Source organism: Polyodon spathula, chromosome 13 (assembly GCF_017654505.1).
Source record: "Polyodon spathula isolate WHYD16114869_AA chromosome 13, ASM1765450v1, whole genome shotgun sequence".
Classification (NCBI taxonomy): domain Eukaryota; kingdom Metazoa; phylum Chordata; class Actinopteri; order Acipenseriformes; family Polyodontidae; genus Polyodon; species Polyodon spathula.
The window spans coordinates 20,469,264-20,488,101 of NC_054546.1; the positions used below are offsets into that span (position 1 = coordinate 20,469,264).

The following is an 18,838-nucleotide window of genomic DNA, read 5'->3' on the forward strand; positions in this document are numbered from 1 at the left end:
CAACACAAACCGTAAGCAATGCAATCAGCAATTCTTTGGTGATCAATACTCACTTAACTGTTGCATCTCTATAAAGGGTATGATAAAAGTTTCTTTTAAGTTACTTGTATGGTTTTTTCTACCACAAGCATGGGCACAGTATATCTAGTTATTCCACACATGGAATAGCATGTGTTTGTTTACATTGCAATCCAGTGCTGTGCTATGGAAATTCAACAGGGTGCTGCTCTTCGGTATTAAACAATACTGCCACAGATACATGTTTTGTACAACTTTAACATTGCTCAAATAATGTCAGATTTTAATTGTTGACTCAGATTTCCTTGAACGAGTTTAGTCAAGAAATGCCAGTTAATGATCTGGCCGCGTCTGACTTGTCAGAACAGCCTGTAGCCCCTTCATTAACACTGTTGTAGTGTGATGTTCAGGTACGCAGCACACTGCTCTTGCTCACACTTGGCTAAACAACTTCCACTAAGAAAGCAGGGAAGCATCCATTCAGATCTGGTACATTAAGCGGTCTTTCACATTGTTGTTAATGTAATTTATCATTTTTCCACCGTTAAGAAAATAGTATGTGAATTTTTATCATATGCAATACATTGGGTCTTGTACATCATTTTTATATGTGCAACTTTGCGATGGACTTCTCATTTTGTCTTGTTAATTGTGAATTGTTTGTTTTTTCTTTTTAGATAAACTGATTGTCTGTTTCTAGTTTAAGTTTGCAAAAGAAAATGCATAATTAATGGTACCTCTTTTTGACAAAAGGAAGACGTCCATCAGATCGCAATTGATTCCACCTGTATCAAAGTCTTACTGCGTACCGCTTTCAGTGTGACAGTGTATCACTTTCTGACATTAAGCGGGTCATGTTTTGTTACACATACCACATTCTGACAATGTACCACTTTCTAACACTACACCTGTAATGGCTGAAAAGAGAGAGGCTGAAAATTGACAGATTGAACTCAAGGTTTTATCTAAAAAGACGGTTGCGAAGAGGCTATAAACAGGGTTTGAAATTAATCTACATCAAAGCATAGTCTGTTGACAATGAAAGTAAATATCAGGTAATAGCAGGTAAAATAATCTCTGAAATGAATTGATTTCATATAACAAAAGTACACGTTGCATTGCTATTTATTAAAAATATATACTTGTGGTATAAACAGAATACTGAATGATTGTTCGTTATACAGGGCTTGTGATTTACTGGAAAATCCTCCTGCTGCAAACCTGTATACCACAAACTGTAATTCATTGTCCACTGTGTATTACTGTACATTAAACTTGTCTTGCTTCTTGGTGTGAATATAAGTGAGATATCACAGTTCAGTGTTACAGTTTCTGTACTGGCTTTCCTAAATGTTGATGGTAAATGGTGTTACTCCTTGAAGAATGAAATTGCCAGTACCAGCTATAAATATACAGCCAATAAAGATATATGGATTACTTTTTCCCAGGAAAAAAAACTATTAGCACTCAAATAGTATTGTACTTCATGCATTTAAAAAATTGATCAGCAGCAATATTGTGGTGGAGATTCTCAAAAATGGTCCTTGGTATAGAGCACTGTGCAATGCGAAAAATAAAAAGGAGCTTTTAGTTCAGCAGGGGGGGTTTTCTCAGCCCTGATAGGTGCCTCTGTGGCCATTCATGAATGTATGGCATACTTGCATGTTTAGCTGTAACTTTAGATCTGCTATTTCTCTGAAGATGGGTACAGACATTTCCTTAGCACGCTCTGAAGAGTATGGTGACCAACTAATGCAGGTTTCCTCAGAGTTGTGCCCATGTGACCAGTGTACTGTGTCCAAGATGGCAGCTGACATGATCTGGGGGATTGTGTAATTGTGCAAATAGGTGTCGGGTGGTATACTGTAGTATATGGAGTTTTCTGTGTAAATGCCATCACCTGTTTGGTTTCACAGGGCATATGCCCCTGTGTCTGAGTGTAAGCTTCTCCAGGGCTGAATATGAGTGTAAGTTCAAGAACAACTTGCATTACCTCACAACAGCATAGTAAATTGTGTTTGTAAGAGTTGAGACAATATTAATTTTCTCATACATTTTAATTGGGATTAAATGCATGCACCTACTAAACTGCAGTTCTGATGTAGTTGTAGAGTTACTAAAGTCCTGTACAATTTCATAAATCTGCTTGCTATTTCGTTTTTATTTTATGTTTTGGAATAAGTAGTCGGTTCACATAAAACTCAAAAGAATACTTTCTGTTTGTTCACAAAAACTAAGTTTCTGCTTCACTTGCTTCTGGAAGAACAACTGTGATATTCTGCCCTAGAGCAAAAGCTGAAAAAAAAAAACCGAAATGCTGTTTAGCTGGAATATAAAAATGTAGTAGGGTTTGGAAATCTTCATCCAGTTGAGTGAAAGCACTTCACTGCCCTTCTTTCTCATTACAGCAAATGTTAGTGAATTGTATCCTGTATTAATGAAAGCTTAGACTAATCTAGTATTGCTGGATCGAATCCACCCTCTCCAGACTAATCTAGCATTACTGGATTGATTTTTTTAAGAGGTTGCAAGTGAAAATAAGACAGTTTTCAAGTATTTGAGCAGCTGAAAAAAGAAAGAGAGAAACAAGAACTCCCCAGTACTTATGAATAAGACATTTCTTAATGGAATATTCTGTTTAAGTGCTCATTTTTATTAAGGACTAATGATAAAATATAAACAGAGTGTACAGGTGCAATCAGCAACCGCTTTGCTAATCGAGTATCAGACTGGTAATCCTCAATATTCAGTCATTGAGAACACTATTATTCAAAAGTAAAGTGTGCATTTTTACCAGCAGAAATAAACTGTGATGAGCCTGCGCTGTTTTTATAACCTTGGGCTTTATAATAATTATTTAAAGGCTGGCGATATTTAGATCTGTTTAGACTAATCCAATAGATCTGTGTTCTTTTAATATTTTTTCCAGTTGTTGCTTATGACTCCCCCTGTATATCTGTTTCAGTTGAAAATGAATGAAATATTTGATGAACTAGCACATTCAGACTGTTTAATGATTGGTTTGATTGTCTCAAACCACAGGGTGCAGATACACCTATATGCAGTGTTAAAACAGGGAGGAACCGCGTCAAGGTCATTAATAGTGTCTTCTGGTCTATTTGTCTCTCTCAAGCCTTATTATAAATTAAATAAGCTTGCTTGTGTAATGGTTCACATTTCGAAAACATATTTTTCTCCCCATAGATCATTGTGACCTACATAACCTGCAGCCTTATCACATGGATGTTTGATGCTCATATTTGCTGATTCCCAGTTTCATCCTGTGATAAACAGGGGGCTCTCAAGTAGAACTGTTTATTTAATCAGGTGCAGATGGCTGTCAGCATGCTGTGTGTGTGTGTGCTGTGTGTGTGCTGAGTCGGAGCTAATGAGGCTGTAACTGTATTTCCAGTGGCTCACCATTTGGTGATTTATTAAATAGGTATACAAATAAATAACAGTCCATGCAAATTTCCTGGAACTACAGAAAAATAATTGCCTTTTTTTTTTTTTCATATCGAGTTTGTTTTCACTTTAAAAAAAATCTTGCTGCTGATTTGCCGGTTTTCCAATTTGGTACAGTAGTCCCCAGAGTATAAATCCCAGGTTGTCTCTGGAAAAATGCATCAAATTGGGCAACTGCATCTAATTATTCCTACACTTCATTAATCTCCAAACGCAGCATCTCTGCAAACAGGCTCTGTGCTTCCTGTACGTCCTAGCTGCAATTTCCAGCTGTCACACCAGATTATGAAATACTTTTCATACACCGTTCAGGAAGCTGCATTCCAGGATACCACAGAGTGTACAACAAAATACGATAGCAAACCCTTCCAGTGCTGCCGATAAGCTGCGTACTGGGTGTTCTGCGCATTGAAAACATATGAATTCTGCATGATATTTATATTTTAACGCCTAACGAATACGCATAGCAGTTTTGCTGCACAGCTTGAGTTTGTATGTTATTAAGCTTCTTGTACTTTGTTGGTTCCCAGCTCTGAGTTGTCAGTTGTGAATATACTGTATGCGGTAGCAAGAGAATGAATCTCAGAAATGCCTGGACAGCCAATTGTAGCCTGCATGGGAATTGCCAGAAACACGTGACCAATAAGTCTAGGTTTTCAATAAAATAGTATGGTTTGATCCACTCAGTTGCGATGCATGTTTCTGGCTGGTAAACAAGCAACTTGATTCTTGACCCTGAGCTGTCTTAATCCCCATCAACCTAACCTACCAATTTATCAATCAACTAAATATTTGGAAGGTAAATCTATATAATAAATACAATATTCTGGGTTTGTAGAGAGTCAGTATGCTTTATATTGCTATAGCAAGGTGAGCAATAAGGAATGATTGTTGCTTTATAGTTATACACTATGTTCATGCATTTAGGCATATTCCATCTGCAGTTTTGGATTTAGAAAGAAGTGTTCACGGCCATATTGTTTGTCGTCAAAAAAGCAACTAATTGTTTTTTATTGCAAGACCAAATTTTTTGTACAGTAGTTCAAAACTTGCAGCTCTAGTTAATGCAGACCTCCTTGGTTAGCATTAAAGTGTGTAAAGTACTCATGACTTAAAGCTAATGTTTTATTTTACTCGCCCCAAGTACATTTTGCTTGCATGTGTCTAAATTGGGGAGTAAATTATTCAATGACCGAAAACCTTGAGCAGATCTGTCATTTTTGAAATTTTTTTTTTTTTTTTTTTTTCCCCCTCCTAAAGGGCTGTTCACACTACAGGATTTATTTGTGGCGTTGTCTATGATAAAAACTCGAATCAAATAGAATACTGAAATACTCGAATTGAATACAATCTTTGATACTTGAGCGTAATCGCTGCACAAAATATTTAGAAATTCGCTTTGGAATAAAAAATCGATTGCTTTATAATGTGAAGGTAATATGGATCAGGTGCAAGCTGCTGCATGGTTATTGCTCTGAAGAAGAGGAAGAGAAAGAGAAGAATGTGGATTCACTCTATAGTAATGAGCAACTGGAAACCCTAGGAGTACCAGCATCTTGTGCAAGAGCTGAAATATACTGTATCATAAATGGTGTTATTGGTAACAAATAATATCAACACAGTTAAAAGTACAGACAGAATGACCAAACGCAATCATTTTGATGCATCCTGATGTGTTTTTTTTTTTCTTTCTTTTTTTCTTTTTTTTTTTAATATAAACAACACAGTAAAAGCAGGTAGATAGTGCTGTCAATACAGGTGGAACACCAGACAGTGTTTTACATTATTGGGGAAAAAAAATACACATATACTATACTAATGATTTTGTTTTGTTGTTCAGTCTGTATTTAATAATGGGCCGCAGTACTCTAGAAGCTGTATTTTCTAGAAGCTACACCCAGACATTTTAACAAAAACCTATATTCAAAACATATTTCCTCATATTTTCCCATAATTTCAGTTTGTATTCTTTATTGAGATATGTATTGTGCTGCTTATCATAAACAACAAGATATTCTAATAACAAGATATTTTGCACTGCTAGAATCAGACGTTCCCCCACCTTGCCTGTGATATTTGACACACAAGTCTGAATACAAAATCAACAACGAATAAACTCTATAGTGTGAATAGCCTTTAAATCTGCCTTTGAACCTGTCTGAGGAGTCCGGAGTGCCTGCACTGGGCAGCCTTCCTCATTCTATTCAAATCATGAGACAATAGGACCTTTCAACTCTTGTAGCCTCCCCTTCCCTACTGAACCTGTATATGGTTATTGAGGAAGTGGGTCTGATTACACATTTGTAGAGTGTCGAATCACAGCTTTTTTTTTTTTTTTTTTAAACACATTTTGCTTCAAGAGTCTAATTTATACATTTGGAATAATAATTTATTTAAAATAATAAATCTAACTTTGTCATACCCATAAATATTTTACAAAAATTGATTACTGTAATGTGCTGTAACCATGGAAATTCTCATACTTATTTACAACCTGCTTTTGCCCCAGGTAAATCACTAGATTTTTTGTGATTTTATTTACTGTTTACTATTTCTATTTGACTTTCAGTTATCAATATGACTGTGGCGCACAGCAGCTTTGCAGTTCATATCTTCCTCTACATCTTGGTCATACCCTGGTAGAGCTTTTCCCTGTTTTTCTCATTACCTGATAATCACTCTTGCCTGTATCTAGTAGAAGGGCCCACTACCTGAAGGACAGTGCAGTAGACTGAGCTCTTGCATTGCTGTGGGTGTTGAGGGAGTGCTGCTTCATCTCTCTGTAATGAGGAGATGTCCTTGGAGTCCAGCGGAAGGACAGGCAGTCAGTACTGCCTCTGACGTGCAGAGCACTCTTAAATATTGAATAGAAATTTGTTTTTAAAGCTGCAGTGCTCAAGCTGCTTTTCTGTTTACCAACTTCTTTCGTACTGTCTTTATCATAGAGCGTGCCTTGTCAACAGTCCTGTTTGTTTACACACCCCAACAGCAACAGTTCTGTATCCACCCAGTCATTATGATATTGTAGCGTATATGAATAATGAAGTGTTTTAAACCAATCCAAAGCTGTAGCCACCTTTTCATAGTCCAGTTTGTTTACACCCCTTCCTCACCCCCACAAGTCATTATGTGAGATAAATAGGCTTGCTGATGTGTTTACTTTTAGGAGAAGTGTCTTAAATATGTGCAAACCCAGCCAGAGCAGGAGAAGGGGTTCCACCAGTCCTACTCCCAGCCTGGTTATAAGCTGGGATTTATGTAGCATAGCTCAAATTTAACTTTTTAAAGCAGTAATGGAACAGCATTACTTCTTTTTAATGATGATAATAATAATAATAATAATAATAATAATAATAATAATAATAATAATAATAATAATAATAATAGCAACACTACTGTTAATACTGCTACTACTACTAATAATAATAATTGTATTAAAAATAAAAATAAATTACTTACAAGGATACCTATCTCTGCCAGTAGTGGATATAATTGATCTAATAAAGGGGCAATGATACAGTGGCTCTCGAAAGTATTCACCCCCCTTGGACTTTTCCACATTTTATTGTGTTACAACATGGAATCAAAATGGATTTAATTAGGAGTTTTTGTCACTGATCAACACAAGAAAGTCCATAATGTCCAAGTCCATAAAGTGAAAAATAAAATCTACAAATTGTTCTAAATTAATTACAAATAAAAAACAGAAAATAACTGATTGCATGAGTATTCACCCCCGTTGCTATGACACACCTAAATAACCTCTGGTGCAACCAGTTGTCTTTAGAAGTCACATAATTAGTTGAATGGAGTCCACCTGTGTGCAATTAAGGTGTTTCACAAGACTTCAGGTTAAATACACCTGTCTCTGGTAGGTCCCACAGTTGGTTAGTACATTTCCTAACAAAAACTACATCATGAAGACAAAGGAACATTCAAAGCAAATCCAGAATAAGGTTCTTAAAGCACCAATCAGGGGTAGGATATAAAAACATTTCCAAGGCATTGAATATCCCCCAGAGCAAGTAAAGTCCATTATTAAGAAATGGAGAGAATATGGCACAACTATGAATCTATCTAGAACAGGCTGTCCTCAAAAACTGAGTGTCCGGGCGAGAAGGGCACTAGTCAGGGAGGCCACCAAGAGGCCTAAGGCAACTCTAAAGGAGTTACAGTTTTCCAAGGCTGATCTGGGAAACACTCTACATACGGCAACAATAGCCCGGGTGCTACACCAAACTGGCCTTTATGGGAATGTGACAAAAAGAAAGCCATTGTCGAAGAAAACTCTCAAATCTTGGCTAGTTTGCCAGAAGACATGTGGGAGACTATGAGACCAAGTGGAAGAAGATTCTATGGTCTGATGAGACCAAAATAGAACTTTTTGGCCTCAACGCTAAGCGCTGTTTGGTGCAAGCCTAACACCGCACATCATCCTGAGAACACCATCCCTACTGTGAAGCATGGTGGTGGCAGCTTCATGCTATGGGGATGCTTCTCTGCCTCAGGGTCTGGAAAGCTTGTGAAGATAGAGGGCAAAATGGATGCAGCAAAGTACATTGAAATCCTGGAGGAAACCCTGCTGAAGTCTGCAAGAGACCTGGGACTTGACCCCAGCAGGACAATGACCCCAAATGTACAGCCAAAGCGACACTGGAGTGGCTTAAAAACAAAAAGGTCAATGTCCTGGCTTGGCCTAGTCAAAGCCCAGACCTCAATCCAATTGAAAATATGTGGAAAGAGTTGAAAACTGCTGTTGGACAAAGGTACCCATCCAACTTGATGGAGCTTGAGCAATTTTCAAAGAAGAATGGGCAAAAATTGCAGTGTCCAAATAGACTGATGGCTGTAATTGCTGCGAAAGGTGCCTCTACCAAATATTGACTCAAGGGGGTGAATACTTATGCAATCAATTATTTTCTGTTTTGTATCTGTAATTAATTTATGGACTTTTTTGTGTTGATCAGTGGCAAAAACTCCTAATTAATTAATTAATTAATTAAAATATATATATACACACACACATATACATACACACACACACACACACTTTTGAATGAGTATATTTTGAGTTTTGCAAAAAAATGACTGAAATAAATAATTGTAGACATTTTTTTCAATAAATGTCTAGAAATAAAAATTCCATTGGGGTATGTAAACTTTTCATTACAAGTGTGTGTGTGTGTGTGTTTGTTTCCCAGTCACCCTTGCTTCTTTACCTGCATAGTCTCTTTGGTTTAATCTGGTTCCAATTGCAGAAATGCATACAATGCCTCTCCTCCAGGCCTCTGTTTGACTCAGCAGTAATTCAAGAAGCCACTGATGAATTTTTAATGGCTCCTGTCCTTGTCTGTCTCCCAGAGTCTGCTGGATGGTACTAATAAAGTGCTGTACATTACTGCATAAGGGGTTCAGATACATTTGTCTGAATACAGTGCTGTTTTTTTCTGCGTTAAGACCAGTCAAGGAACAACTGAATGTGGCCTTGATGAGGGGGAGGGGAGGGGAGGGTGGCCTTATTGAAGATACCTAGTCTCGTAACAAATTAATATATCTCATAACAAATTTAAAAAGTGCTTCGTTCAGCCAATTGATTTAACTGGTTCACACTTTATTGAACAATTTGGCCTCACATGGCTCTCAATAGGGGTAATACTGTAAACAAGTGTCCACATTTGTAAAGTGGTCTTTATACTGAGGTGGCCAGGTTTGTGGTGCCAGTGTGAGTCCAGATTTTATTATATACAGTAGTGTGCATATTTATTAGAGCACCCCATTGCTTCTGTAGTTTTTTATTTTGTTTTGCATATGAAATCAAACCACTGTAACTGAAAATGTTAAAATAAGCAATTTAGTGATTGTGTAATTTAATTGATCACTTTAGTAGGCCACACACAATTAATGAATGTAAAATGGTGACAGAAAAGGATCACAAAGCCACAAACAGTAAAATGCATGAGATTTTTTAGATGTTGTTTTAGGATGCCAAATTAAAGGACAAAGTGACATTTTCACACACGAGTGCCGGCTTTCTATATCGCTGATTTACAGACTGATAATTGAAATTCTCACACCCTGAGATTTTCATACAGGTAGGTATGTAAAGGATATAAATGACAAATCGTGCAGTGTATTAATACATGTGCACACTGTTGTATAGGCTTGGGTGAATGGAGCCTGTAGATGTTTGTTTACCACATGGAAATTGCACAGATCTTTGCAGCCTGAAGTTTACCTTTTGCTCCTCCACCTGCACAGTGACAGTAACGAAGTACAGTGCATTCCTACTGGGACTCAACATTCACTCCAGGCTTCTGAGCTCTACTTTGGATCCTTGCCTACCTGTCTAGAATGTACTGAACCTTGGCTGTGACAGGAATGCAGATTTATTAAGCAGGAGAAGATTGGAAAGTGCTGGTGATAAATGAAGATCAAAACATTGAAAAGCGCAGCACTTGGTGTTGGGCATCTTGCTTTTTCAGTGTGAAAGCAAATAGATGAGGACACAAGGCGGAACAAAGGTGATGCCTGTGTGACATCAGACAAGTGACATCATTTAATTGCTAAACCTGGTGATGTCATTTACAGTATATGCTTCTTTGCCTCTGTCATTTTTTAAAAATACTGCTCTAGAAAGGATACATGATGGTTCTCGTGGGTATTGTAAAAATAATCAATGAGTGAGAAAACGCGTAGACCCAGAAGGAATATAATCCAGAGTTGTTTATGTCTTTACTCGCGGATTGATTCATTTTTGAGTTACCCACAAAGAGCCATTTTGTAGCCTTTCATTGTGTGGACATTGTGTAGCCATTGGTTCATGTTTATACCATTTACTTATGATGAAATTAAGATATTTATTTTTGTTTTATAGATTAACCATTGCTGTTGCTGCAGGGAGCTCTGAATACAAAGTGTGACATCACACTGCAGCAGGCTGGCCAGTGAAATATGAAATATACAGATATAGCTAAAAGATTTGCATCACCCTGAAGAATTAACTCATTTTGCTTCATAAACTCGAATGAAACCTGATGAATAATGTTATGTTAACATATGGAATTACATGCATTTATTATAATTACATTTGTAGTTTTCTATATACTTAACTAGAAACTGACCATTTAAAAATGTGACATTTTGAAATCTAACAGGAAATATTAGTGTACTATTATGGCTTGTGGTACTTTTGCAATATTATTTTGTAGTGTCTTTTGAATATATAGTGTTAAATAAAAGATTACAATTATGTTCATAGTGTTGTGTGTTTTTTTTTTTTTTTAATATAAATTATGTCTTAATCCTAAAATTCTGGGTGATGCAAAACTTCTGTCCATAGCTGTCGGTACTGCTTTGGCGCACCCACACGAGTAGTATAACGTAACCAATGCCAGCATGGTCATTTTGTCCTTTCAGTTGAAGCAGTGCTTTGTGTCTGTTAGACTGGCCCCAGCTCTCATCCTAGCCAGCCCCAGTATTGTAATGGTGTCCTACCTGTTTCCTTGCAGCCACTGACCTGCTGCTAGCCTGGAACCCCATCTGTCTGGGGCTGGTGGAAGGACTCCTCGGCAAGATCCAGCTTCACAGCGGTAAGGCATTTAATGGAGTATTTTACATAATCCTGTTTTTTTTTTTATTTCCCTGCCAGGAAGTATATCTCTGGGGTTGAGTGTGCGTGTGTCTAAATTTGTACGTAGTATGTCACAGTCATGCGGTCAGAGCAAACAAATAGGCAAGATATGGTAAAATTAGAAGTGAGATTTGGGCACACTCAGTGTGGCCATTTCTTTTCTTTTGGGACTACTCAAATACTTTCCAAAATTAAGTTACTGCAAATGAGACTGGACCTTTTTTTTTTACTCTGTCTAGAGATCCCCAATTCAGTTATGATGAAACTTGGTAAGGGCATTCTTTAGTTAGTCAAAGGATATTTTATTATCCAAATATATGGAGGGGTCTGTCCGTGTGTTAGTTTGGCACACTTTTTTATATATATATATCTAAAGAATCGCTGATCCAATTGTAAAATGACTTTCTTTAGTTACCAGAATCTGTGGAGTTATGGAGGCGCCTGTTCCATCTGTCCGTATATTTATCACACATCCATAAGTTTAGAGAACTGAGTTCCATTGGAGTGGAACTTGGTAAGGACATTCTTTAGTTATTGGGATCTGTTCACTTGATTGAAACAGTGCTGGATCTAAATACTGTCATTGTTTAAACCATTAAAAGAAGGAAAACCAACATATCTGCCAGTCTGTGTTTCTCTCAGTGTATTTTTTGGTCCTATTTTAATATTCAAACAGTGGTGGTATTTAGATCTGACCCCAACGTATCACAAATATCAGAATCTGGTGATTTCATTTCCATGCAGTGTACCATATGTATATGCATTACTGCACATAAAAATTACAGATTTACTAACTGTTTGAAAATTGAAGATTAAAAATCTATGCGTTTCTACTGGAAGTCATTTTGGAAGTCCTGGTTTTACCCTTGCAAAACCCCATTGTCATAAAGCACCTTAGAAGGAATTGCAATTGATATTTTAGAGACATAATAATTGCTGTGATTGTTCAACTGCTTTCATTTGAAGCCAATGCAGTTAACTAACAGTGCCTACACTTGAAGTAATGTGTTGCCACTGTGAGGAGCTCAATTTAACAGAATCCTGCTGATTGCAATCAGTGATATGTTGGAATTGATGTAAAGGGAATGCGATCCAAGCGATAGTTTAGACTACAGAAATGAATTTAATGCAACCGCCAGCTTCTTGCCTTTTTTTATCCAGGACATTTATATGTATAGGCTAGGTCTGGTTCTTTTCCTCACAGGACTACCTACTGTTTGATCTGGCAGCTTATAATCAAGAGGTGTTGTCTGTCTGGAGTGATAAAGAAATGATCTGCCTCTCTTTTCTGTGCCTCTCTAAGTACCAGGGCTGAAGCTGTAGATATTACTGTGTAGCACCACCACCATGGAAAGCAGTATACGCTTACACACTTCAATTGGATTTTTCTTATCTCCAAAACTTTGACAGAATAACAGATCCGATCTCAACGTGATCATTTACAGTAAGTACGCGTGTATTCAGTGTCGTGTCTGTGCTGTGAATGGTTATTGTCAGGACAGCGTAATGAACCTCTGTACCTCCTACTTAAAATGCAATTTTGCTTTACTGGCATCTCTAAGCTTAACCACTCCAATATGGCTGTGTCTCCCTTTTTCTTCTCTGCCATATTCTATCTCTCACTCTCACGCAGTACTTGTGATGTTGCAGTATTTGTGAGCACTGTCTCCATGCTGGAAATACAATTTCACTAAAACAGCAGTATTAGGAAGCAGGTTAGGAACCTGTGTGTTGTGTCAGCCACATGCATTGTTTGTTCAATAAATGCTAGTCAAACAAATAGGAAAGCTCTATGTATAGTCTGCCATTGAATAAACACAACTTCATGTATTTGTCCTACTGAACATACTGTGAAGAATTGATGTCACATCTAAGAGGCAGATTGTGTTTGAGATGCTGTGTTACTGTACAGTATGTGTCGTGCCAGGGTACCTTAAATAGCACCAGCAACATTAAATTATGGAGCCAGTAGACATGTTTAAGTTTTATTTATTTATTTATTTTTATTCCTTAGCAACCATAGATGACCATAGTTTCTCATTATGTCTGGACTACTTGCATGACCCGCCCACATTCATCTACATACACAGGAAGGTTCATGTCATATGGGAAAGTGATAGCAAGCATGTCGCAGCACACTTTTTTACAGTTATCAATGAAGTCTTCGTTTAGCAAGTCAAAAAGGTATGTGGTCAATTAGCAGATTTAACCGATAGCAATACGTTGTAAATTAATGTTTCGTATTCTCAAGCCTCTTCATTTATTATTACTATTTGTTTATTTAGCAGACTTCTTTATCCAAGGTGACTTACATAGGCTAGGGTGTGTGAACTGTGCATCAGCTGCAGAGTCACTTACAACAGCGTCTCACCTGAAAGACAGAGCACAAGGAGGTTAAGTGACTTGCTCAGAGTCACACAGCGAGTCAGTGAATGAGCCGGGATTTGAACCGGGGACCTCCTGGGGGGGTGGGGGGGGCAGCGGGGCAGGCAAAGTAGCGTTGCACACAGAGTGTCAAAGAGGGATTGTTTTGTTATTATTATTTCTGCCTGGTTATTCTTGCAGCGACTGGTCAGAACCCACTTCTAGTCGGGCATTACAGTATTTTGCAATAGGCCTATTGAGACATGGTCATTTTAGAAAAAGTGAATACATGTTATGTTTGAAGTAGACTTGAATGGTGAAGTTTTGAAGTTGTGAATTATTTAAAATGATAGTCAAACAAACATTTTAATGTGATTAATATGATTTACTGTATCTTAATGTTAGTATATGTAGGTGCATATGATTACGTAATGCACCTGTATACTCACTTTAAGACACGGTTGCTACTGTAGCATTCATTTGATGTTCTGGACCCCGCACCTAATCATGACTGCCTCGGGCCCTGCCTAGCTTAAGGCCGGTCTTGGGTGCACTTGCATTATTTTAGAAATATTATTACCTGGAATTTGCTCAGAGTTTTGGGCACCTCTGCTCCTTAAAAAAAAAGGATTGAAAAAAGAAAGCTCTCCATATGTGTTTAAACAGTAGGAAGGCTTTGTGACAGGCTTGAGTCAGTGCAGTAAATATGTGTGTCTGTTTTACTTACTCTTGAGAGGGCTTGTCACTTGGAGGGACAGCTTGTCTTCCTGTGTTTACTGAGGTGATTGAAATCAGGGTCTCGGGACGGTTTGTGTTTTAAAAGACAATTTCATTTGCAGAACTCATTAAGGTTTATTCATGCACTATGGCTACAGAGAGAATATTTCTTTTTGCACAACAGATGAAAACTAGATTTTGAAACGGTATGGATAATGTTTGAATGATTATTGGTACACTCTCACCTTATAAAAGATGCCATCCCATGCAGTTAAGACAAGAGACGTGCCAAGCGAAGCTAATTATTTCTGGCTACTAAAACTGTGGAAATGGTGTCTCTTCTAATAAGAGACAACTTTATACATACAGGAATTTATTTATTTATTTATTTATTTTATAGTTGTCAACAATGGTTTTTACCCTGGTTTTCTCCCCAGTTTGGAATGCGCAATAGTTATTTGTATCCTGGAGTCACAGGAAATAAGTTTTAGCATTTGCCTTTTTTTTTTTTTTTTTTTTAAGTGTAGTCGTTGCCGATTATTTTTGTTATTTTCTTCCAATTTGAAATTCCCAACTACTATTTAGACTCAGCTCACTGCTGCCACCCCTACGCTGACTCGGGAGGGCAAAGACGAACACACGCTGTCCTCCGAAGCGTGTGCCGTCAGCCGACCGCTTCTTTACACACTGCGGATTCACCATCCAGCTGCCCAGGAGCTACACGCCGGAGGACAACGCAGCTCCCGGGCAGCTAACAAGCAGGCCCGCAGCCAGACCACAGGGGGTGCTGGTGCGCGGTGAGCCGAGGACACCCTGGCAGACCTAAAATGTAGTATGACATATTATCTATTTAATAGTAGGTGTTAAGTTTAATTCCCAATTTACAAAGACGTGGCAAACGCTCATTAGAGTTGTCATTTTAAATTGTAATCGCTGCAGATATTTTTATATTAGGTTTTCTTCGTACAAATAATACAGTGAAAGAGAAATACATACATGTATAATTTGTATGTGTTGACATACTGTATCAGAAACCATTATGCATTTGTCTTTGTGATTTTATTTTGATGTGCAATTATATGCTACGGTCAAGCTGTCAGCCAGTTTTGAAATGCCGCTCAAGCTATCAGACGCTTAACTTGTATAGATAGTTTCCCTGTTTCAAGCAGTGAAATTCTTCACTCCAAGATATAGAACTGAAACTGGAATAAAACGAATGATTGAAATACACTTTCATACATTTTCAAAAAGAATGAAAAGTGTAATATTTAATAAGTATGAACGAAATTTTTGCTCCTTACTATTAAAATGTATATTACCAAAAACATGCGTGTTTCAGCATACCTGTGTGTGTGTGTGTGTGTGTGTGTGTGTGTGTGTATATATATCCTTGAACATTTTTCACATTCTACTGCCTAAAAATTACAATTCAAAATGCATTAAAACAGGAGTTTGTTTCACTGATCTACACAACATCATCTACACTTTCAATGTGAAAGAACAATTATAGAAATATTCAAAAAGTAATTAAAAAAAAAAAAAAAAAATAAATTGATTTGGGTATTCACTCAAGGGGTCTTCACACCCCTTGAGTGAATACTTGGTGCAAGCCCCTTTTGCAGCAGTGACAGCCATGAGTCTTTTTGGATAAGTGTCTACCACCTTAGCCCAACTGGATGGTGCAGTTTTTGCCCATTTTTCTTGGCAGAATAGCTCAAGCTCTTTCAAGTTGGCTGGGGATCGTCTGTGGACTGCAGTCTTCAATTCTTGCCACAGATTTTCTATAGGATTCAGGTCTGGGCTTTGACTAGGCCACTCGAGGCATTCACTTTCTTCTTGCTGAGCCACTCCAGTGTTGCTTTTGCTTTGTGCTTAGGATCATTGTATTGCTGAAAGGTAAATCCTCTCCCCAGTCCCAGGTCTCTGGCAGACTGGAACAGGTTTTTGTCCAGGATCTGTTTGTACTTTGCACCATCCATCTTTCCCTCAGTCTTCACAAGCCTCCCTGTCCCTGCTGCTGCAAAGCATCCCCAAAACATAATGCTGCCACCACCATGCTTTACTGTAGGGATGGTGTTAGCTGGGTGATGTGCTGTGTTAGGTTTATTCCACACATATCGCTTAGCATTGAGACCAAAAAGTTCCACTTTGGTCTCATCAGACCACAAAACCTTCTCCCATATGCGTGCATGTGTCCCCTAAGTGTTTCTTTGCAAAAGCTATGCAGCACATCAAATGGCTTTTTTTCAATAGTGGCTTCCTTCTTGCCACCCTCCCATACAGGCCATGTTTGTGGAGTACTCTTGAAATTGTTGAACAGTCAACATTTTCCCCAATCTCAGCCAGAGACCTCTGTATTTGTTTTAAAGTAATCTTACGCCTCACAGTGACCTCCCTCAGCAGTTTCCTTAAGCCACAGCTACTGACTTTGGATAGACGGCCTGATCGAGGCAGTGTCTTGGTGGTGCCAACCTGTTTCCACTTTACAATGATGGACCTAACAGTGCCCCAAGAGATATTCAAAGACATTGAACGTTTCTTATAGCCTTCCCCCAATCTGTACCTTTCCATAACTTTATGCCAGAGTTCTTTTGGCAGCTCCTTGTTTGGCATGTTTTGCCATTTGTTTCAAATTCACTTCATACAACAGAAACAGCTTGATTCTTCATCCAGGAGTATTCTAATCAGTTGAACTACTGTGATAGGACACATGTGGCTTCTATTTAACTTATTATGTGCCTTGTTAACGCAATTTGTTGTACCTGTGCTAACTTGGGTTTGCTATGACAAAGGGTGTGAAGACTTATGCAATCAAGACTTTTTGGGGTTTTTTATTTTTAATTACTTTTTGAATATTTCTATAACTGTTCTTTCACATTGAAAGTGTAGGTGATGTTGTGCAGATCAATGAAACAAACTCTTACTTTAATGCATTTAAGGCTCATATAAGGCTCTTCATGGGCTAGCTCTGACTTATTGTTTGATCTTTTATCTTTTTACACTCCCACTCGCAACCTCCGCTCTGCAGATCTCAGACTGCTGTGTGTCCCGCCTGCTCGCCTGCGCTCTATGGGCGACAGGGCCTTCTGTTGCTCTGCCCCCAAATTATGGAACTCTATTCCACTAGAGATCAGGGACTCAGCTGCTTTGAGTATTTTTAAAGTCAATTTAAAGACTTACTTTTTTAGAACAGCGTCTTTGTGATTTTTATGATTTGTTTTATTTCCTTGTGTATTTCCTTGTTTTATTTCCAGATTATGCATAATCTGTTTATTTATTGCAGTACAATTAATTGTGAAGCGCTCTGAGAACTGCTTTTAAGGGTGCTATACAAAATAAAGATTATTAATATTATATTATTATTATTATTATTATTATTATATTATTATTATTATTATTATTAATTAACAAACAGGCAAGTTACAGTGAGAAAAAAAAAAAAAACAAGTAGGATATATTGTAGTTTTTACAGAAATCAAGCTGATATTCTGAAGTAATTTTTGGTGCAGAAAAACATCTACGTCACACTCTTGGATTCACCTACCACACCAGCATTGTCCCGCCCCTTAACAACCAATACACACTCCTGATTCGCTGGTACTGTACTCCTCTGACCTTCTAACTCCGACCTAATAGGCTTTCGGTAACTGTCACTGAGAAATGTACTGTAGTCAAATTAGGTTAGCTACACACGCTGCCACGAACAGGTAAGCTACCATATTACAGAAAATAAGCAACCGCGATACTTATAAAATGGCCTAAATCATGTAATAAAATATTGCAGCGTTTGAAAATTGAGGTATTATTAATAAAGGTCGTTCTCGTATAAAGGCTGCCCTCTTTGAAGCGCCGCAGTCATTTGATCATTTTAAAATAAACGCTGCAGCGCAAAGTTGAAGTAATACTGTGTGTGTGAGTGTGAGTGTGTGTGTGTGTGTGTGTGTGTGACACTGCTGAGGCACCTTAAGAACAATAGGACCCGGAAGGCAGATTAAACATACCAGTGCTTTCTTTTCTAACCTACCATCCCAGAATAACTTTCCTAGACATGCACCTGTACTATGCTTCATTTATCTTGACCCACATTTCAGCACAGCCTGCAGCACATTATGACATCATCATCTCTTGCTTGCTGTGTTGGGGAGGCAGAGAATGTTAAGGACTGAACTGGCCCCTTTTTTTCAATTCCTCAGTCAGAGGGTTGGAGGGCAAGTGAGCACAGCTGGACCCCCAGAGACAGTGATGATGTAGTACCTGAAAAAACATGTCCTGAACATTCTGATTAGTCACTGCACTGAAATCATTTAAAATAATGCAGTACAAAATATTAAGGTTATGTGATTATCCTGTAGAATCTATGTGTAGGGGGGTTGAAATTGAATATCAGGAAATGAATTAACACTAATGGATACATTGAGTACCCTTTATTATTAAAAAACAAGATGCAAACTAAATGTGTAGACGCTTTAAAACACGTGCATGAAACAGTGTGCATGTTCTTATAAATAGTAAAACGTGCACTGATAGTGATTATAACTATTTATTATATTATTAAATACCCCATTTTTGTTTTAATTAGATCTCCCAGGAGGAAACAAATACAAGAATACAAATAAAAGAACTTTAGTCTAAAAGCATGTAAGA

The 18,838-nt window shown here is 37.8% G+C and overlaps 1 protein-coding gene across 1 annotated transcript in view; it reads left to right on the forward strand.

Moving 5' to 3' along the window:
* LOC121325922 (phosphatidylinositide phosphatase SAC2-like) overlaps nt 1–18,838 on the forward strand; it is a 97,609-nt gene that overhangs the window by 36,039 nt on the left and 42,732 nt on the right. Inside the window, exon 2 of the mRNA XM_041268997.1 lies at nt 10,992–11,072. Coding sequence (XP_041124931.1) covers nt 10,992–11,072 — 81 coding nt within the window. The remainder of the gene's footprint in view (nt 1–10,991; nt 11,073–18,838) is intronic.